At 28.5% G+C, this 22,428-nt stretch overlaps 1 protein-coding gene across 1 annotated transcript; it reads right to left on the bottom strand.

Moving 5' to 3' along the window:
• Positions 1 to 9,237: 9,237 nt before the first annotated feature.
• LOC122498325 lies at positions 9,238 to 10,315 on the bottom strand. The gene is made up of 3 exons (XM_043606009.1): positions 10,223 to 10,315; positions 9,888 to 10,116; positions 9,238 to 9,431 (listed from the first exon to the last, which is right to left on the bottom strand). The coding sequence occupies exons 1-3, from the start codon at positions 10,313 to 10,315 to the stop codon at positions 9,238 to 9,240; spliced, it is 516 nt and encodes a 171-aa protein (XP_043461944.1).
• Positions 10,316 to 22,428: the final 12,113 nt, after the last annotated feature.

Here is a 22,428-nt window from a genome sequence, read left to right as displayed (position 1 = left end):
ATTAATTTAATTTAATACTTTAACATTAATATAAATTAGTAACATTTAATTTATAATAATTAAAAAATTAATCACTCACTCTGCAAGTATTAACCCCCATTCGACGTCCTGTGGGACTTATGGAGGAAGAAAAAATATAAAAACTCATTTTTTTCGAAAACTATTTAACCAATTTTAATAAATAAATTTGAATATGCTGTAAAAATAAGTCAGTTTTTGGTTTAAAAGATCCAAATTACATAAATAAATATAAATATACAAATAAAGTTACTTTTGCATATTTACTCTGAATTTATCCTCTACGCCCTTTTCTCAAAAAATGTGATTTAATGTTATTTCAATCTCTCGGTACTCCTAAATTTGCAGAAATATTTATTATTATATTAATTTATATTATTATAAAGTAATAAAATTATAATTTAAAAAATAATTATTTATACATTAGTAGGGTTGCCACAAGTCAGGGAATTCAGGTAGAAGTCAGGAAAAGTATGACTGGTCAGGGAAATCAGGGAAAGTCAGGGATTTTTAGTAAAAGTACTGGAAAAAATTATAAATTATTTAATGAATAATTTTTACAACTTTCATAAACTTTAGATTGATAGAAAAATTTTAGTTAAAAGTACTAAAAAATTGAATTTTGGAAAGGTTACAAATGATTCCAGAAATTCAATTATATTCAAAAGTTATAAAAATTCTTCACCGAAATTCAATTATTTTTATAAACTTGATTAAAATTCTTCGCAGAAATTCAATTATGTTTAAAAATTTAAAAAAATTCTTATCAAAATTTCAAGTATCTTTATAAATAATAAAATTCTTCTGGAGAGATTGTTAAAGAGTTATGTTTGTACGTGAAGAATGTTGAAAATAAGTTAAGAGATGAAAAATAACAAGTAAATTATTAATTAAGGTTTAATTTAAGTGTAAAGGAAATTTTAAAGGTCCTACGAAAGGACATACAATAAAATAAATTATAATTATTATTATTAATAAAATTCTTCTCCGAACACGGAGAAAAATGGAAAAATGAATTATGCAGTCAGTGTAGTACTCCTTTATAGAATAATATGTGACAGGTACACACTATAGTATTAGAAGTTTCATAGCTGAACAGTTTGGGACTCAACACAAGTTATCCCATTCATCAGCTTAAACAAGACTGTTTATATAGTCTAAGAGGGAATAAGAGTATAAAAAATTGGAATGAGAAATTTCTTTCTCATGTAATTGTTAAAAGAACGCGGCAGTGTACAAAACACAAGTCAATAATAGAAGCGAATATTGAACAAATAGTACTCAGTCCAGTTCTTTCGAAAAATGAACGCCGTGCACATAAAGTAGATACCTACTCGAAAACCACAAGTTATTCTCTCTCTCTCTCACACTAATGGTCGTTCACTTATCTTACCGTTTCACTTACTCTTACTACTCTCAACTATTATGCAGTGCAGTTAAGTTCATTAAATTATTAAATATTGCTGTGAGAATAATTAATTATACATTTCATTCAAGGTCAATTTACTATTTTGTACACGAAAAAAAAGAATAATCAAATTTACCATGAGGACTGTCAAACTTAAAAAAGGTTTCAAGGTTATTAAGAAAAAATTAATGTTTTTTATTTATTATTAAATTCTAATAACCGTATCAAATTTAAACTAGTTGACAATATTATTTATTCAATATTATGAATATTGTTGACATCCATACTTACATTAATTACAAAGTAAAATCCACGCATGATCTAATTTATTTCATTGGTAAGGGATGTTTCTTAAATAGGAAATTTCCCCCATCGATTGCGTAGCCGAGAGGCTTAATGTAAAAGCGTGCGATTTATAATTATGCGTATATTTAGTTGTATGGTTAGGTAGGTGTTCAATCCCGTATGATTGTAAGATTTTCCGATGCATTTAGTTGTTAATTGTAAGTATGAAGATGTGGGAAGAATAAAACTTGTGAATTAATGAATATGAATATATAAAGAGTGCATTTAACATATTTTTCTTTTTTTTAAGGCTATGTCCAAGTTGTGAAATGTAAACAAACTAAAAGGTTACTACACCAGCACTAAAAACGCAATTTTGCGACAGCCAATTCTCCCACAAAAAATAACATTTTTACACTTTCTTTACGAAAATGGAAAATTAGAGTATCAAAGTTTCCAAAAAAATCATTTTTGAATATAAGCAATAAAAAGCAATTAGTAAAATAACTAATTATAATGAGCTGTAAAATGGCATTTTTGACGCGTCGCGAAAAATAAACTGTTTGAGTATATCAACCGCACTGACGATGAAGAAGTCTCATGTCAGCGATTGGACCTTCAACATGTGGAAAGGGAAATTTTTCCCTTTCCTCCTTGAAATTACAAGAGAAAGGGTAAAAACTTCTTCATCGTCCGTGCGGTTGATATAGTCAAACAGTTTAATTTTTCGCGACGTGAACTCTGTTGCTCGCTGCGCGTGCGCAGACCGTACCAAGGTCGCAATGACATTGCCATGCAAAAAGGCACATTTTTTTTTTGACTGAATCTCAGTGGTTTTCTCATTTTTTCAGTTATTCAAAGTTTAGTTACCAAATTCGATACGTTAGTTCACCATTTCTATAAAGAAAATGTGAATTTATCTTTATTTACGCAAATGGGAACCGCGAAAAAATGCTTCACTATTCGGTCTATAATGAAGCATTTTTTCGCTGTTCGCATTTGCGTAAATAAATATAAATTCACATTTTCTTTATGGAAATGGCGAACTAAAGTATCGAATTTGGTAACTACACCTTGCATAGCTGAAAAAAATGAGAAAATAACTAAGTTTCAGTAGAAAACAAAATGTGCATTTTCGCATGGTGCTGTCAATGCATTCTTAGTTTTGGTTTTGAATGATACTCAGTGGTTTTCTCATTTTTTCAGCTATGCAAGGTGTAGTTACCAAATTCGATACTTTAGTTCGCCATTTCCATAAAGAAAATGTGAATTTATATTTATTTACGCAAATGGGAACAGCGAAAAAATGCTTCATTATAGACCGAATAGTGAAGCATTTTTTCGCTGTTCCCATTTGCGTAAATAAAGATAAATTCACATTTTCTTTATAGAAATGGTGAACTAACGTATCGAATTTGGTTACTAAACTTTGAATAACTGAAAAAATTAGAAAACCACTGAGATTCAGTCAAAAAAAAAAATGTGCCTTTTTGCATGGCAATGTCATTGCGACCTTGGTACGGTCTGCGCACGCGCAGCGAGCAGCAGAGTTCACGTCGCGAAAAATTAAAGTGTTTGACTATATCAACCGCACGGACGATGAAGAAGTTTTTACCCTTTCTCTTGTAATTTCAAGGAGGAAAAGGGAAAAATTTACCCTTCCACATGTTGAAGGTCCAATCGCTGACATGGAACTTCTTCATCATCCGTGCGGTTGATATACTCAAACAGTTTATTTTTCGCGACGCGTCAAAAATGCTCTTTTACAGGCCATTTTAATTAGTTATTTTACTAATTGCTTTTTATTGCTCATAGCCAAACATGATATTTTTGGACATTTTGAAACTCTAATTTTCCATTTTTGTAGAGAAAGTGTAAAATTGTTATTTTTTGTGGGAGAATTGGCTGTCGGAAAATTGCGATTTTAGTGCTGGTATAGTAACCTTTTGGTTTGTTTACATTTCACAACTTGGACATAGCCTTAATGATTGGTTATTGTTTTTTTTATATAAAATTGACGAAGTGAATAAAAGGAAACACTCGTTTCGCGTCGCGTCGGCCATTTATTTTGACAGGTTCCGCGCCTGCGTTCCCTCATTGTGAAAATTTCGAAGTAGGGGACTGAGTCCAGTTTCTCTACTATGCACACTGCAGCGCGCCTTATAATCTTCGCCTGTGTTTCAATGCTCTTTACAGTGACATTTGGAACTAAGGCCCTCTATACACTATACGCAACACCCTAAGATGCTTGATGGAAATGAATTAATGTACTTTTACTGGACTGAGTCCAGTTTTTTCAATATTGACTCCCAGTTTTTCAAACTATATTTTTCTCAGTGAAATTCTATTATTTTAGAAAAATTTTAATAAAATTCTGGGGAAAATTTAAATTATTTTCATAAATAATAAAACTCATCGCAGGATTTTAATTATTTTTTATATAATTTTAATCAAATTTCTCGAAAAATGTAATTATTTTTATTAATATTAATTCAATTATTTAAAAATTTGTTGATAAAATTCTTAATGAGAATTCAATTTTGAGAAACATTTAAGTATTCAATAAATAATTTACTTTTGTATTTAAATAATTGAATTCTCGTAGAATTTTCTAATTGAAATTTATTTGAAAATTACTTACAGAATAATTGATTTACTATTTGTAAAAATAATTGAATTCTTGCAACGAATTTTATTACATTTTTTTAAATAATTGAATGTAACTTGTAAAAATAATTGAATTCTGGCGAACGATTTTATTAGGATTTTTGTAAATAATTAACTTTCTTTTGAAAAAATTTATTTTTTATTTAATGATTAAATATTTATTTAAAAAACAAGTTATTAATGTTTTTGAATAATTTTACAATTAAAGAAATTTGTAAATTATTTTAATAGAACATTTGTTTGAGTATCTAATAGTTTTTAGCGTGAATCAGAATATTCTTTAGGGTCAGGGAAAAAGTGAAAATTTTGTCTGAAAATCAGGGGAAAATAAAATTAAATATTTGTGGCAACCCTGATTAGATAAATTATTCCCAATTTTACTTTCTTTTTTTCCTGTAAATATAAAAAATGTAATATTTTCAAAACAAAAAGAAATCTACAATTGTGTTTATAAGTTTTCCTATTACTTTGATTTTCGCCCCTCCAAAAGTTGTAAAAATAATAATTGATCATTAAGTTTATTTTAAAAATTTACTTATCATTTTTCAAATTAAAAATATATTCGAATTTTCAAAATAAACACTATCACTTTTTAATTGTAAATTTCTTCTAGAGACGTATTAAAAATGTACTAGCTTTTAATTATAATCATTATTCGTAGGAAGAAAATGAACCAGATTATTTTCTTTTTGGCGCAAATGACGAGGATGTTTTTGAAGATCCTGTCTCAGAAGAAGTCGAGGAAAATTCAAAATCTTTTACTTTTAAAGAATTTATAGACAATGAATTATTTAAAAAACCTATTACAGTTAAAGCAAACAAAACTATCGGTGAATTAATTTTAATGATTATGAAATTTATTCTTGTTCATGCTCTTTCTCTGACTGAAACAACTGATCTTTTTCTTATGATTAATTGTATTTTTGCTGAATCCATTTTGCCAACAAGCAAGTATTTGATAGATAAACTCTTTTATCCAAAAAATACAATGACACTTCACGCGACTTGTACAAAATGTGGTTCATATATAGGAAAATTCGATCGAAATACTCGGTTTCTCAAATGCAAAATACGCAAAACGCAAATTAATGTTAAAAATCAATCATATAAAGACTTCTTTGTTATGATGAATGTTGCAACTCCAATTTCTAAACTAATCGAATCAAACAGTACATATTATGACAATATAGTAAATAATAGAGTGTATGAAAAATGTAAATTTCGGGACATTTATGATGGCAGGAAATATAGAAAATTCGTAAAGAATTTAAGTGAATCTGATAAACGTAATTATGCAACACTAGTTTTTAATACTGATGGTGCACCTCTGTTCACAAGTTCATCCTATTCTATCTGGCCTATCTTTTTGATGGTTAATGAAGTACCATTTAAGGTCCGAACCAAAGAATTAATCCTTGCTGGGCTCTGGTTCGGAAAAGATAAGCCAGATATGAATGTATTTCTTAAACCGTATGTAGACGAGATGCGCGAACTTTCAACAAAAGGAGTCGAATGCGTCATAAATGGAGTAGAAAGAGTAATTAAAATTTTTAATTTGATTTGTTGCGTGGATTCGGTAGCCCGTGCACCAGTTCAAGGTTTTACCCAATTTAATGGTAGATATGGTTGTAGTTTATGCCTTCATCCGGGTGAGTGGGTTAAAAATAGTAATTTGAATGAGCGATCTGGAAACATTAAATATCCCATAATGAAAGAAGCTCCAAAAAAAAGAAACGTCGAAGATACTCTCAAACATATGAAAACTGCTTCTACTTCGAAAAAACCTATTTTTGGAGTTAAACGTCCATCACAATTGATAAAATTGTTAAATTACGACATAATTTATGGTTGTGTTGTAGAGCCCTTGTATTGCTGCTTTGGAATTGCGAAGCAATTCGCAGCTATGTGGTTTGGAACTGTAAAAAAGGTTGGATTATTATCAAGAAGCCATATTCCTAACATCGATGAAATTATGGCTACTTTTAAAGCACCCAACCAAATTTCTCGACTCACTAGAGCATTCTCTGAACGAGCATATTGGAAGGCCCGTGAGTGGGAAAATTGGCCCCTTTATTACAGTTTGATTGTTCTTAAGGACATTGTACCAGAAAATCTGTTGATGCACTGGGCTCACTTTGTTGAAGCTATTTACATTTTATCAAAACAAGAACTTACAATTATTGAAATTGATTATGCTCACAGGTTACTTCACGAATTTGTCGGTCGTGTAGAACTACTGTATACGAAAGTATCAATGACATTTAACGTCCACTTGCTCTTACATCTAGCACAGACTGTTTTAGACTGGGGTCCACTTTGGTGTCATGACGCATATTCTTTTGAATCTGGAAACGGGGATTTACTGAAAGTTATACATGCCGCTAAGGGAATTCATAGCCAAATATGTCGACGTATTAGCATAAAGTATACTTTTCTTACGTTGAAAGAGCATATCTATCCTTTTTATTCATTTCCTGTAAGACATTTTTGTGATACTATAGGCACAAAAGTAGCTAAAAAGACTATCCAAACCGAAAATGTTCGCTATTTTGGTTCATCATTACAACTGAGCAAATTATGGTCACAAAAATTGAACTTATCTGAATATGCATCCTTGTATAATAAAATAGTTAAACATGGTTGTCTGTACATGACTTCCACAAAAATCAATCAGCGTTCAAACAATTCTTTTGCTCAGTTGCAGGATGGCACATATGTAAAATTAAATTCATTTGTAGTTGATACCAGTATAAATTCAGAATACATGCTAGTTCAAGTAATTCAAACATCTAACACGTATGGTAATGCTTACAGTATGTTGCAAAAAATTTGTAAGATTGATGAAGAAGAAACAGCAGTACCAACTGACAATATTGCCAGGGTGTGTGTACACATACAAAACAAAAGTAATGAATATCTCTGTGCAGTTCCTAATTTATGTCATTATTGATAGAACCGTAAATTTACCTTTATCATTGCTCCATTTTATCATCAATAGATAATAGACATAATAAATAATGCATACAATTCGTATAAATTTGATATTGAAAACTTTAAATGAGTATAATTAATTTTATTGATACAGACGAAATATTCGCGTGGAAAACGAACTATGGGCAAAAGATAGCAAAACATGGCAAAACCATGGGCATAGATTTCGGCCAAAGTTGATCAGTTTTCAGCCATACTTACAAAGCATGGGCAAAATCTAGAGAACCATTGCTAATGAGCGTTTCCCATACTTCGGAACTTTGGCAAAAACATGGGAAAAGTATGGGAGCAAAAAAATCGTATTTTTTTATATTTTTGAAAAGAAAAAGTTTGTCATTCTAAAGCATGGCAAAAACGTGGGAAAAGTATGGGAGCAAAAAAATCGTATTTTTCCTATTTTCGAGAGAAAGAAAATTTTATTCTAAACCATGGAAAAAAGGTGGGAAAAGTATGGGAGCAAAAAAATCGAATTTTTCCTATTTTCGAGAGAAAGAAGACTTTTATTCTGAAGCATGGCAAAAACATGGGAAAAGTATGGGAGCCAAAAAATTGTATTTTTTTTATTTTTGAAACGAAAAGTTTGTCATTCTGAACAATGGCAAAAAGGTGGGAAAAGTATGGGAGCAAAAAAATCGTATTTTTCCTATTTTCGAGAGAAAGAAAACTTTTATTCTAAACCATGACAAAAAGGTGGGAAAAGTATGGGAGCAAAAAAATCGTATTTCTCTTATTTTTGAAAGGAAAAAGTTTGTCATTCTGAACCATGGCAAAAACATGGGAAAAGTATGGGAGCAAAAAAATCGTATTTTTCTTATTTTTGAAACGAAAAAGTTTGTCATTCTCAACCATGGCAAAAACATGGGAAAAGTATAGGAGCAAAAAATCGTATTTTTCCTATTTTTCAGAGAACGAAAATTGCTATTTGAAGCATGGCAAAAACATGGGAAAAGTGTGGGAGCAAAAAAATCGTATTTTTTCTATTTTCTAGAGAAAGAAAACTTTTATTCTGAATCACGGCAAAAACATGGGAAAAGTATGGGAGCAAAAAAAATCGTATTTTTCTTATTTTTGAAACGAAAAAGTTTGTCATTCTGAACCGTGGCAAAAACGTGGGAAAGGTATGGGAGCAAAAAATCGTATTTTTCCTATTTTCGAGAGAAAGAAAACTTTTATTCTGAACAATGGCAAAAACATGGGAAAAGTATGGGAGCAAAAAAATGGATTTTTCTTTTTTTTTGAGAAAGAAAATTTTTATTCCGAAGCTTGGCAAAAACATGGGAAAAGTAATGGAACAAATAAATCGTATTTTTCTTTGTTTGGAGAGATTGAAAATTATTATTTTGAACCTTGGCAAAAAAAATGGGGAATAAAATGGGAATTTTACTTAGCCAAAAAATCGTCTTTTTGTTATTTTTAATATTAAAAAAGTTATTCTGAACTTTGGGAAAAAACTGCTTTTCTGATTTTTAACCACAAGTCAAAGATGTACAGATTCTCTAAAAATTGATTTATTATTTTCTTATTTTTAATACAAATTTCTTATAAAGTTATTTTTAAGCAGTAGTTGGTACAGTAGTAAATGTGAAGTTTTTTTAATTGTTTCGAAATCTTATTCAAAATATTAAAAAATTAGTTTTTTTAGATTGTTTATTGTATTTTAAATTGTGGTAATCTTTAAATGAGGATTGACAAAATTAAAAATTCAATGTTTGTTTTAATAATTAATGAAAAAATATAATTTTATAATTTTGTTTGTTCATTGTGACTTTAAAAAAGTGACAATTTAATTAATTAATTAATTAATTTAATTTAATTAAATAATTTAATAAGAATTTAATTACTTTTAATTTAATTTAATTTAATTTAATTTAATCTTCTTCTGATTCTTTGTTTTCGTATTCATCCGAATCTGCCTCTGTTTCATCGCTATCATCTTCATCATTTTTTGATACTTCGCTGTCATTTTGCTCATCTCCTGTCTCGTCTTTATTATCTTCATTTATCTCTGTTCCTTCGCTGGCATTTTTTTCTTCTCTTAACGGTTTTTTGGTATCTTTTTTTTCTATTTTTTGTTCTTTTCTTACTGTTTCTTTTTCTTCTTTGTCACTCGTTTGCGTATCGCTTTCATCATCATCTTTGATTATTGCTGTTCTCTTTGTGATTTTTTTTTATTTTGATTATTTTCTCTTTTTCCTTGATTTGTAGATTTTTTTTGATCTTGATTGTCTTTTGGATGTCTCAAGGTCCCGCAGGTATTATTTATTAATTTGATCATGTCAGTTTCTTCAAATTTAATGGATTTATTTTGTTTTTGTACGTAATCTGAAAAATATTATACACTGCTCACTCAAATTATAGTTTTGTAGGTTTATTATTTGTTTAATTTATGTTTTTATAATTATATGATTTATTTTGTATTGAAATAGACATTTTAATGTTCTGATGACACAGGTCTGTCGAAACGTTAAAAATTTTGTGCTTTACTTTCACATTTTGTATTTGTTTATTTTTTACTTACGTTGAATTGCAGCTCTTACTTCTGCAGGGACAGCTGTTTTATTCTTACTTCTCCCTTTAGCACACATGTTCGCCAAGTTTTCTTTTCCACAAATTTCATATAATAGAGATCTCGCCAATTCTTTTGGTTTATTTTTGAATCTCTTCATTAAGAAAAGTTGTGAAGATTTTACGTATACAGGTAGTCCTGTTTTTAATTGTGTTTTTGGTTCATCATTATCTGGTTGGTCCTATAGATTGAATAATATTATTATGTCAAGGTAAATATAACTTGATATATATAAAAGATATTTCTTTAAATTTATATAAAATGTGAAACATTTAATTGCAAAATACTTGTAAGTTGTTACTAGCTGAAGCTGTAGAAACTTGTGAATTAACTGGTGAATCAGTTTGAGTCGAAAGTTTTGTTCTTAAAAATTTTGTCATCTTCTCGAAGAAAAGTAGTGTTTCTGGATTTACGACTTCCAAAAAAAGAAAGAAATTAATGAGAAATGTACATAATAAATATGAAATGAAAAACACAGTAAAAACTTGGACTTAAAATGAACTGAACAGCAAGATTATTTTGATCACATCCCTATAACAGCAAAGAATATTCAAGGATATCCTAAGGAAGTCGTATTCATTTCCGGAATTTTGGATATCCCTATTATATCATTAAGATGTCTCAGGACATTCCTGAAAGATTCTGTGCATAATTATAATAGTTTCCGGATATCCTAAATATCTAGATGCTCTTAGGGATTTTAGTTTGTTTAGCATTGGTTTATTTTGAATTGCAGTAAAAATGAGTCCATGTTATTTCTGTTAATTATTAATTAAAAGCAATAATGTACACTTTTTAAATTATTTATCAGTCATTATCATTGAAACTAAGCGTACCTAAATCTGCGAAAAGTGACTCAAAAATGCAGTGAGGTTTATCAGACTCGCAAGTTTTACTGCTCCCATCTTCTTTATCTATATCAACAATTATCATTTTCAAATAAATTTTACACTATTTTAATTACTTTTGATTAAGCATATGGCTTGAGGTTAGCTTAGAATACATTAAAAATAAAAGGTTAATTAGATATTAGGTTTGAAAGATTAGTTAGACATAATGTAATTTAGTTATATTATATTATATTCAATTTGACGAATTATTTCTAAATTATTAAAGGTTTAATTTATATACTTCCTGAATCATTTTTAATAAATATACCAGAAATTAATGATGGAGTTTGAATTAAATTTGTAGCGTTATCAACTTTAAAATTCTCCGTTGTGAGATTTTTTTCTAGATCGTCGAGTTTAAACTTCTTAACTGTAATATAATTAATAAATAATTAAAGAAACAAGATAATAATATTTTGTCTATCTACACTTTAAAAAAGGGAGTTCTAGTGGGAGTTAATAAAAATTAGTTAATTCAACTTTAAAATTCAATACATAAACTCCTCAATTATAAAATAACTCCAAGGAAGAAAAGAAAAATATTTTTTCCAAAATTTATTAAAATTTGTTTCGCTTAACCCATATCTTGATTTTCATCTGTAGCACTTGATGCTCTTTTTCGAGTGTCTTCTGTGTGCGATATGCGTCCCAATGGATCAACAATTTCTCCAGATAATGTATCTATTATTTAAACAAATATTTAATACTTGCAAATTGTAATATATAGGAAAATTTATCTTTTATATACCGTCAACTGGGGCTATTTTGTGCATCCGGGGGCTATTTTGTGCACGCGAGTTTTTTAATGAAAAAAATTATTAAAATGAATTATTTTAATCTGCTATTTTGTAAAATGAAAGTTTGATTACATGACAATAGAGAGCACTAAATGTTATTATTTAATTCTTTGGCAATTAAGAGAAAAAAATTCCTAAAAACGGAAAATTTGTTTAAAAAATTTTGAAAGTTCGGAAAAATTATACCAGATCTTCTAGAGTTTTAATGTGTCTCATAAACTGTGTTAGATATTTGTTTTCAATTGTGTTATGATGATACATACGTAATGCGCTAACTTTTTATTCATTATTTTAAGAGAAAAGTGGAAAAAACTGAAAAACCAGGATTCCATGGGGCTATTTTGTGCACTTAAAAAAATCAAATATTTTTCATAAATATTTTATTCAGTAAGTAAAGAAGATTCTGTTTATCATTTTTATACATTTTTGTCTTACTTTTCTGTCAAAAAACTGTAAATACGTTAATTAAAATCATTAAAACGATTAAAAGCTCTACCGGTGCACAACGTAACCTCAAAAAATGAACTTTAATTAATATTTATAAGTTTTTCAAATTAGTTTTAAAACTATTTTTTCGTTTCTCTTGAAATAACTTGAAAATCATATTAGATATTAAATTGTTATATATTTAACCTTAAAAATATTTATTTCAAGTTTTTTAAAAATACCATTCAAAACCATTAAAAAAGCTCCTATTGAAATGATGTTTTAAAGTTATTTATAAGTGTTTAAACGATCATTTTATAATTATATTAGTGTATTATTATAAAATATATATTAAAAAAGAAAAAAATTTTATTTACTAACTGCGTAATATACAATTTAAAGAAAGATTGTTAATTTTTAATAAATCCAGATTTTAGCAAAATTTTAGTGCTTTATTTTACATTTTTTGTATAATATATCTACAAAAAACATTTTTCTAGGTCATTCTTTTTTTAATTTACTCTCAAATATATACACAAAAGATTTCATGAAGCAGAAACGATTAAAAAAATTGTTTACGCAACATTATAGAAAAACAAAGTTCGATGCACAAAATAGCCCCATCCCGGGAGTTATTGTGTTCACGACTTTCAATGACTATAACTAAGACAAAAAAATTTTTTTCTTTGCAAAATTTATAGGAAACCTTCAGAAGGATGTCCACAACATATATCAAAAGTTGATTTTCTTTATTCTCTTAATTCTGAATTTAAATAAATCTTTGAATAAAAAAAAAGCTATTTGGTGCACAAAATAGCCCCGGTTGACGGTACTTTTAAAGAAACTAAATAAATATGAAAGTACTTTAAGAAGGACCTATAGATAAAAAAAAATTTTTAAAATCGATATTTTTCTTTAAAATAAAAAAATTTCGGTTATCTCGGAATCTAGAACCGTCAAAGCAGACCATTTTTATGCAAACATCCACATTATTAATTAAAACACTGAAAGAAAATAAAATACCTTCTACTGCGCTTGGAACTTTGTCCTGACAAGCAGGTTTCAAAATTTTAAACTTAGAAGGAATAACTTCAGATTTAATTATTGTTATTTTCTTTTTTGCTGATTCATTTGATTGGCTAGTTTTGATAGATGTTTTTGTTTTATCATTTTTATTGGGCAATTTTTTCTCACACTTGGTCTCATTACTTTTAGTAGCTACTTGTTCGTAAATAAAAGAAAATTGTTTTAGATTTCGACAACTTATTTTCTGCTTTTTTGTTAGGGTTGTCAAACAAAAAAGTCTAATAGAAATAAATATAAGATAGGGGAGAGTGGGGCAAAATGGGGTACCTTTTTGTAATTGGCTGTTTACAGAGAACCAAACAAATAAATCGATTCAACTAACCATCAGAATTCTTCTTTGTACTCTTAGGTTTAAGAAAAATATGATAATAGCGAAGAAAAAAATTTTTGAATGAACTTATATCCCATTTTCTGAGAAGGTGCTACAACCCCATTTTGCCCCATGGGTGGGGCAAAATGGGGTGGTACCAAATTACCATACAAAACCTGGAATATTTTTTCAAAATTTGTTAAATTCTTGTTGTAAGAGATTGTAAATACAAACAAAAAGTAAGATTCTTTATTATTATAAAATTATTATTATATTAAATATGCATAATATAATGGTTTTAAGTAGTTCAATGAATATTGAATACCACCCGGTATAGCCCATCACATAGGTACCCCATTTTGCCCCACACTGCATATTACAACAAAATGTAATGTTTACAAATTGTTGTAAACAATTTAACAATCTATCCTATTGGAAATTACGCTCTACAATAAGTGCTGGAAAAGATCCCATACTAGCCGAATTAAATAAATTATCCCAAAAAGTTTTATAAGCACTTTAATTTCTAAAAAAATCGATATTTTTTATGCTCAAAACTTTAAAGTTGTATAACTTTAAAAAAAAAATTTCATAGTGTTCTCATAATTAATAACAATTTCTTATCAATATGAATGATATATATCGCGGATAAAAAAATTAAAAGTACCCATCATGGAGAAACAGAGCTAACCCATTTGACCCGCCTACCTCTATTTTGCCCCACTCTCCCCTACATAGGTAGAAGCAAACAAATAGATGAGAAGCATATATACACACAAAAAATACTGGTAAAAACTACTTTTTAATATTTCTTGCAATTCCCAGGAGGCACCAGTAACAAAATTTAGAAAAAATAGCTATGACGGAATAGTTAATCTAACTGTAAAATGTAGTAAAAATACCATTTTTTACAATAAAAATTTAATTAATAAAAAATTATTTTAAATATTTTTTTTAGTCATATTAACTGTTTTATTTGGTTGTAATAACTAATTTTTAAAGTTCTAGGAGGCTTCCATAACAAATTGATTATTTGAAGTAGGTAATATAATGAAATTATTTGTTTATATGTTATTACTGAGGACCATTTTTTACATTTTCCCCTACCTACTTTTGTTTAAATATGCTTTGTATATTTAATTGCTATACACCTATCCGAGAAAAATCGCCAAACGCCGGGTATTGAACGCATGATTTTAAAACATTCGCAAACCGAAAACCAAAGCTAATTCCAATTGTTTTTCTGTGTAGTAAAGAATGGCCCTTTCAACTCAGAAATAGTAAAAATAACTACTTTCAACATTTGATTTTATGGGCGACCGGGGCGTAATTTATTTATTAACATTTTAGAAATAGGTTTTTAAAGTAAGCGAGCCACTACTACACATATATTTTTACCAATCGTATTTTTGTCTGTCTCAGTATTTTCCGCGCTCTTTTCAATATTTCCAATATGACCTTTATTTGAAGTGGAGGCTGTTCCGACTAATTGTGAAAATTGCTGTTGAAAAAATTTTCTTGGCGAATTACGCATTTTTTTATGCAATGCTGTTTCTGCCTTTTTTGCCGCATCTTCTTCACTTTCTCCATCATCAGTTCCTTTTATTTCATTCAAATGTTTTGTTTTAACTACAAAGTTAAAACATTCTTTTAATATTATTTTTATTTTTATTATTAACATTTTAGAAATAGGTTTTTCTTAGTAAAGTAAGCGAGCCACTACTACACATATATTTTTACCAATCGTATTTTTGTCTGTCTCAGTCTTTTCCGCGCTCTTTTCAATATTTCCAATATGACCTTTATTTGAAGTGGAGGCTGTTCCGACTAATTGTGAAAATTGCTGTTGAAAAAATTTTCTTGTCGAATTACGCATTTTTTTATGCAATGCTGTTTCTGCCTTTTTTGCCGCATCTTCTTCACTTTCTCCATCATCAGTTCCTTTTATTTTATTCAAATGTTTTGTTTTAACTACAAAGTTAAAACTTAAAACATTCTTTTAATATTATTTTTATTACTTATATTAGATGTGAGATTTCAAGAAAGACGGATAATAGCATTACGTGCCAGAGATTTTTGAAAAAGTGTGCATGTGAACAAACTCGACTTCGGGCAATGCATTAGTTGAACGTGTACACAAAAGGCTCTGTCACGCGAGCACAAGTGAAATTCAAAATGTTATAGGGATTTCAATGTGTCAGGACTTCAAATCATGGAAACATCTGTCATGTGTGATTGTAAAGTGTGCCTAAAAGGAAAATTGCAAAGACACTGTTCCTTACAGATTCGAACCGGAAGTAGGAAATGCAACAAATTATATACATGGACACCTGTGAGGACCAGTGAGATCGGTAGAAGTTCTGAAATTGACAATAGAATACATCGTTCAAGCGGAAAAATAAAAACGAAAAAGTGTGCATACGATACAATCCGACAATGGAACGGTGTTCAACAATAATGAACTTGACTCTTATTTGAAAAAGAGAGGAATAACGAGATGCCTAAGCGTGCCACATAATCCTAAACAAAATGATGAAGCGGAGCGAAAAAATCGAACCATCTTAGACACCGTAAGATGTCTTTTATTTGAAGCAAATTTGCCTAACTCGTACAGAGCGGAAGCGGTAAACACAGCGATCTATATCAGAAACCATTTTCTAGCAAAGAGAATAAATAGAAAGACACCTTATGAGGCATGGACAGAGGAAGTTACGATAGAGACCATACCACGACATGATCATTTTCACGACAAGGAACGAGAACCGGTTTGAGAAGCAGTACAGGATGAGAAGATGATCATGGAGGAGTCACAGGACGAGCTGAAATTGACGGAGAAATTGAACAAAGATTTCTATCTGAGGTTTCGATGAATGAGGCGACAGCAAAATCAGATGCTGAGAAATGGCACCAAGTCATTGCAGAGGAAATGCAATCTTTAATTAAAATCGAAACCTGGACTATTGTCAATCACCCAGATCAATTCAAAATCATCGAAAGTAAAATGATTCTAAGGAACAAGCTGAATCCAGATGGACTCGTTTAATCGCACAAAGATTTAGCCTCCAAAAGGATTTGAAAATTTTCTGAAAGATTTCATCGATTCAGAAGGTAATAGTGAAATTGTAAGTCACCCTAAGGAGATGTAGCATAAATTCCAAAAAAATAATAAAGTATGTTTCTTAAAAGAACCAATTTATGGACTTAAACAAGCCGGCCGCAGCTGGTGCAAAAAACTTGACAAACCGTCAGGAGTTGAGCAGGAGAAAACATTGTTGCCATAGTGGTCTACGTAGATGATATCCTCGTGGTGGCTAAGGACGAAAAGAAGATCGAAACCTGTAAGAACTGAGGAAACTGTGACTGATGGTAGTACTATTCTCAAGATATATCTTTAAACTCGAAGGAAGCCCAATATCGTGGTGTCAAAGAAGCCATATAGGATCGGACATTTCTTTGTGAACATAATTATACCAATTCGATACAATTTTGTGTGGGATGTATTGGCAAGAAATTTTTCTCTATGCAGTATTGGTGTTTATTAAAGTAATTTACTTGCATATAAATTCAGTGTTCGTTTATTTAAATCCTCTGTGGTATAGTTATTCGACATATTTATTATTTAACATTTAATATTTATTTATTATTTATTATTTATTATTTATTATTTATTATTTATTATTTATTTATTATTTATTATTTATTATTTATTATTATTATTTATTATTTATTATTATTTATTATTTATTATTTATTATTATTATTATTATTTATTATTATTATTTTTATTTATTATTTATTATTTATTATTTATTATTTATTATTTATTATTTATTATTTATTATTTATATTTATTATTATTATTTATTATTATTATTTATTATTTATTATTTATTATTTATTATTTATTACTTTCAAGGTCACCTGCTTGATTTTCTTTGAAAATCGGTGGTAATTCTTTTACTTTTTCCGAGATATTGTTAGTTGTTTTTTTCTTCGCAATTTTTGTTTGGTTTTTTTCTTTTTTACTTTGCTTCTCCTTTGAATTCGTCTTTTTGGGTCTTGTAGTTTTTTTCAGAACTTCCCCGTTTGCATCCACATCCAAGGAATTCAAGTAATCTTTGTTCTCTAGATTGTAAAAAGTATAATTAATAAAAATAATAAAATATTAATAATAAAAAAATGATAATTTTTCAATTCATTATTAATAATAACACTGTGCAACAATTTTCAGTTTATTGTTTCTTTCCCAAATAAGTGTAGGCTTAAATTGAAGTAGATGTATGCAAAAAAAACCCCAAAAGGATTTTGCAAACTTAGTTCATTTCATATTTTTATGAAATTTTAAAGTTCATGTTACAATTTGTGATATTTTTAAAAAATCTTGCACCTTTTGTGATATATAATTTTAAAAATAGATTGTTTAAAAAAATTGTTTTGAATATTCTTTCCTTGGAAAAATTGTTAAACAATTTAAATATGATTATTTGTTTACATTATGGTTATAACAAAATTGTTTAAAAAAATACAGAAAAATTCGATAAATTAGCTTTTATAATCACTTTTCCAATTAAGTACTATAATTACACCTTTTTAATTAGAATTTATTTAATACTTATATTTTACTCATTACTTAATTCATATTTCTATTTAAATATAGCAAAAGATTTAAAATTTTTGAAAATTTCACAGAAATGAGCATAAGTTTAAAGGTTTATAAAAAATAAATTTGAGCTACATTTCAAAAAACCTTGGAGGGTTAAATTACTGTTTATTTGTACTATAATTTAGCACTAGAGCCAGCCGGGAAAGAAAAATGTGTCGCACAGTGTAATAAATTGGAAATAAATAATAATGAAAATAAAATATAGTTATAATAAATAGTTTTATTTTTGTGAAATATAAAAATTATATTATTATAAAATTATTATTTATTATAATATAAATATTATTATTATAAAATATTAATTAAACAATATTAATAGAATAAAGTAGGGTTATCATGATGGGAAAAACTGATATTGAAAAAAATATATTTACCGCTTCGACAAATAATTTTTCCTTTATACGGCTTTTCTCCGTACTTAACAATCACGGTCTCCCCAATTTCTTTTTCTTCCATATCCGGAGTTTCCTCTAATACCGTTTTACTATTGGAATTCTTCCATTTAATTAAGACGAACATTTTGTAACTTTCGTGTTTTTCTTAATGACGTGAAGAAATACTCTGAAGTACACTTTTGTTTATAAACGATATACATTTTTTTGGGAGAATATTCAGATTGTCAATTTTAAATAAACGGTTAGGAGAAATTTCATGGCGCGAAAAAATCGTGGCGACTAGGATAAACAACGTTAAATGACGGTTGTCAACGGTCACTATGAAGTTGGATTTATTCAAAAGCAACTTTGAAAAATAGATAGTTTAAATACATGGAATAAATCTTATCTTATTATATAATCTAACACTAATCTTATTGAAAAAAATATCGACAAATTTATTTAACGTTTATTATAAAATTATCTACGTTACAATAAATGTATTTAATTTAAAGTATGCGACGAAGATATCAAAATTACGAAAATTATTCTTCCAGTCATCGAAGAAGAATAGCATCATTTTTCAGAACTATAGAATCTACTGATTCAGGCGAAAATTCGAATTCAGTAAGTTGTGAAATATATATCGTTAAAAGTTATTTTAAGGTTAAAACACAGATATAAATATATATAAATAAAATAAATATATATATATATAAATTGTACTTTTTTATATTTTCAATTTAATTTATAAATTTAAGAACGTTTTATTAAAAACGAGATTATTATATAATTTAACAATATTTCTTAACATTTATTTATATATTTTATTTATTATTTAAATGAAAATCGAGATGAAAATGATTGTTTTTAGAAAATCATTTTTAATTACAGTTTTTAATTTTAAATAAATAACTATATTTTTTGTTATTTAAGTTTTTATGTTCTTTATGGTAGCTTTTCATAGCGAAAAAAATAATTTATATACGGTACTATACGTAATATTTTTCGAATCAACAATGTTTTTATCATCAACATTCGGTTTTATTTTACCAAATGAAGTGAAAAATATTTTTATAAATATTTTTTTTTGTTTTTTAAAATTAAAATCATTTTTAACGGTAAAAGAAACATTTACTTATGAAAGTTTGATAATTAGTGGTTTCTTTTTAACAAGATTTTCTGACTTTTTTTCGCTTCTCACTAACATACTATGAATTAAATTCATTCAATTATATATTTTTTTAAAATGCAGTTGAAGCTTTGTTTACATATAAGTACCACAAGTTTTCAAAATTTTGAGTAAATGTAGACAGTTTATTATTTTTTATATTAATTAAATTGATAAAATTCAAAAACCAAGGTCATTTTTTGTTAATTAAATAGATCAGTAATTCTTCATCCATCGAGGACATAAATTCAAGGATTGATGATGATGATATGCGCAATCCTGATTTTTTGTTAACCGATTCTGACCATGAAAATGATAGAAATATCGACGAAAGAAGACACTCTGATAACTCTGTTGCTGTTAACCTGACTGATAATGACATAAATGATGATATTTCATTCAATGAAACCTCAAACGATGATACATCATCCAGTGGAACATCAAATGATGACACATCATCCAATGGAACTTCAAATGATGATTCACTAAGTGACATTTCGAACAATGATGAGGGTGAATCAGTCAATTCTATTGCATTCTCAGATGATTATTTTGAGCACTTCGAAAATGAGTGTAATGCGTCAAATGATGATGGTATTAATCTATTTTTTATAAATGTATAAATGCAGAAAAAATTTGCGAATATTCCAAGTGCTCAGTGTTTTTATTTTTCTTATTCAAATAAATAAAATTTTGAAACTCAATTTTAATAAAATATGTAAATTACCTTATTCATTTCAAAAAATAAAAATTTGATACTCATTACATTATTTATAATCAATATTTAATTAAGTAAAAAATTGTTAATTTAACTTAGATTATACAATCTGTCGAAATATATACAAGTTATCGATTGAATTAGTTTTTAAAAATTTGAATTAAAATTAATTGTTAATATTTGCAAATTTTCACAGATTAACAGATGAAATTACAAATAAATAACTTATATATTTATAGATAAATAATATTTACACCCCCCACTCCTGGGGGTGGAAGTTTCAAGCTGTGCGTGACGAAATGTAGAAAAAAATTTTTTTTTGTATGTAAAGAATGTGATAAAGGGGGGGGGATGAACACTGTCTGAAAAAGCGTGATGTAGATGAATGTGAATTGTTTTTCAATCTTGTTTAATATCTCTCTTATTTTTTAAATTCTTTTATTTACATCATCCACAATGTTTTCCTCTCAAAAATGTTTATCATTCCTCATTTTGCTCTCAAATTCCTTTAATTTATCTTTTTTATTTTCTGATTCTCAATCTTTTCTTTCTTTCTCTTCTTTTTCTCCTTCCTCTCTTCTCAACCTTTCCTATCACATACAGCAGCCAAACTATGCATGAATAATGCTCCAATTCACAGTTCCACCTTCCCAAATCCTCTGTAGTTTTTTTCTCGTATCATCCCCTATCAAATAATCTATAAAAGAGTTTCTTCTTGCAATAAATAGAAATTCCATTTCCTTTTCACTCATCTCAACCACCTCTTCAACCAGTTCCTCCCTCCTCAAATTTACCAATAATTTATTCCCATTTAGTGAAATACTTCCCCACCAAGCTAATTTTCCTTTCCCCTCTTTTTTCATTACTGTTCTTTCTATTACTTAGTTTTTCGCCTTTATTACTTACCATCTTTTCTTCACGTTTTGTAATTCTACTACCCATACATTCAGCATTTGCTTCTACACCACCTAAACTCCTCTTATAGTTATGGCTACTTGACTCAAGAGGACACCAGGCCACCAACCAACCAACCTAAACCCCTCTCAAACTTGTAATATCTACTGTAACCTCCACTTCTTACATCAGCTTCTCTATCTCTTTAGCATCCTATCTTATTTCTACTCCTAATAATCATTTTCAACAATTTCTTTTTCTTCCTCTCTATTTTCTCCATCTTTTTTCATTTCATACAATCTTTCCATCACCTTTTCCTTCATTATGCTTGATATTTGCAAATTTTACTATTTTATTCCTCAGGTGATTTGGAATCTTCAGATGATGATGATAGTGACGATTTTGGACCTGAAAATGATGTGCCAGTAAATGAAGATCCACCTTTATTTCCAGGATGTCCACTTACCTTCTCTGAGAGTTTATTAAGCATTCTTTCCCTGACTTTACGACATACAATAACAGGCGTATTATTGGCTGCAATTCTGCAATTGGTGCACTTACATTGTCCAGAACCAAATCATTGTGTGCAATCTGTTTACATGTTCAAAAAGTACTTTGAAGATTTAAAAACACTACAGAGACATTTCTACTGTTCAAATTGTTTTGAAAGTCTTGCGAACGAAAAAGGTGTGTGTCCTAACTGTGAAAATGCCACAAAACAAAGTTATTTTATGACAATGTCAATCATTTCACAATTACAAGCGCTGTACAGTAGACGCGGCTTTCGCGAAAAATTGAATTATAAATATCACAGGGTTAAATTGGTTCCAGAAAACTTAGAAGACATTTATGATGGAGAAATTTATCAAGAGTTAAGTGCGCCAGGTCAAATTCTGTCAGATCCGAATAATATTTCATTTTCGTGGTATACGGATGGGGTTAAAGTATTTAAATCTTCAAAGTTTTCGTTTTGGCCAATATACTTAATAATTAATGAACTTCCTTATTCCGAAAGATTTAAAAAAGAAAATCTTATTTTGGCCGCAATGTGGTTTGGTGACGAAAAACCCAATGCAAATATATTTTTGCTACCCATTTACGATGAAATTCATCAATTAATGCATGGAGTCGATTTTCAAATTGCGGGTCAGGATGACTCTGTCA

This window comes from Leptopilina heterotoma, unplaced genomic scaffold, assembly GCF_015476425.1.
Source record: "Leptopilina heterotoma isolate Lh14 unplaced genomic scaffold, ASM1547642v1 Lhet_146, whole genome shotgun sequence".
Lineage (NCBI taxonomy): Eukaryota > Metazoa > Arthropoda > Insecta > Hymenoptera > Figitidae > Leptopilina > Leptopilina heterotoma.
The sequence above is the reverse complement of the archived record's forward strand: the minus strand, read 5'-3'. Positions and strand labels throughout refer to the sequence as shown.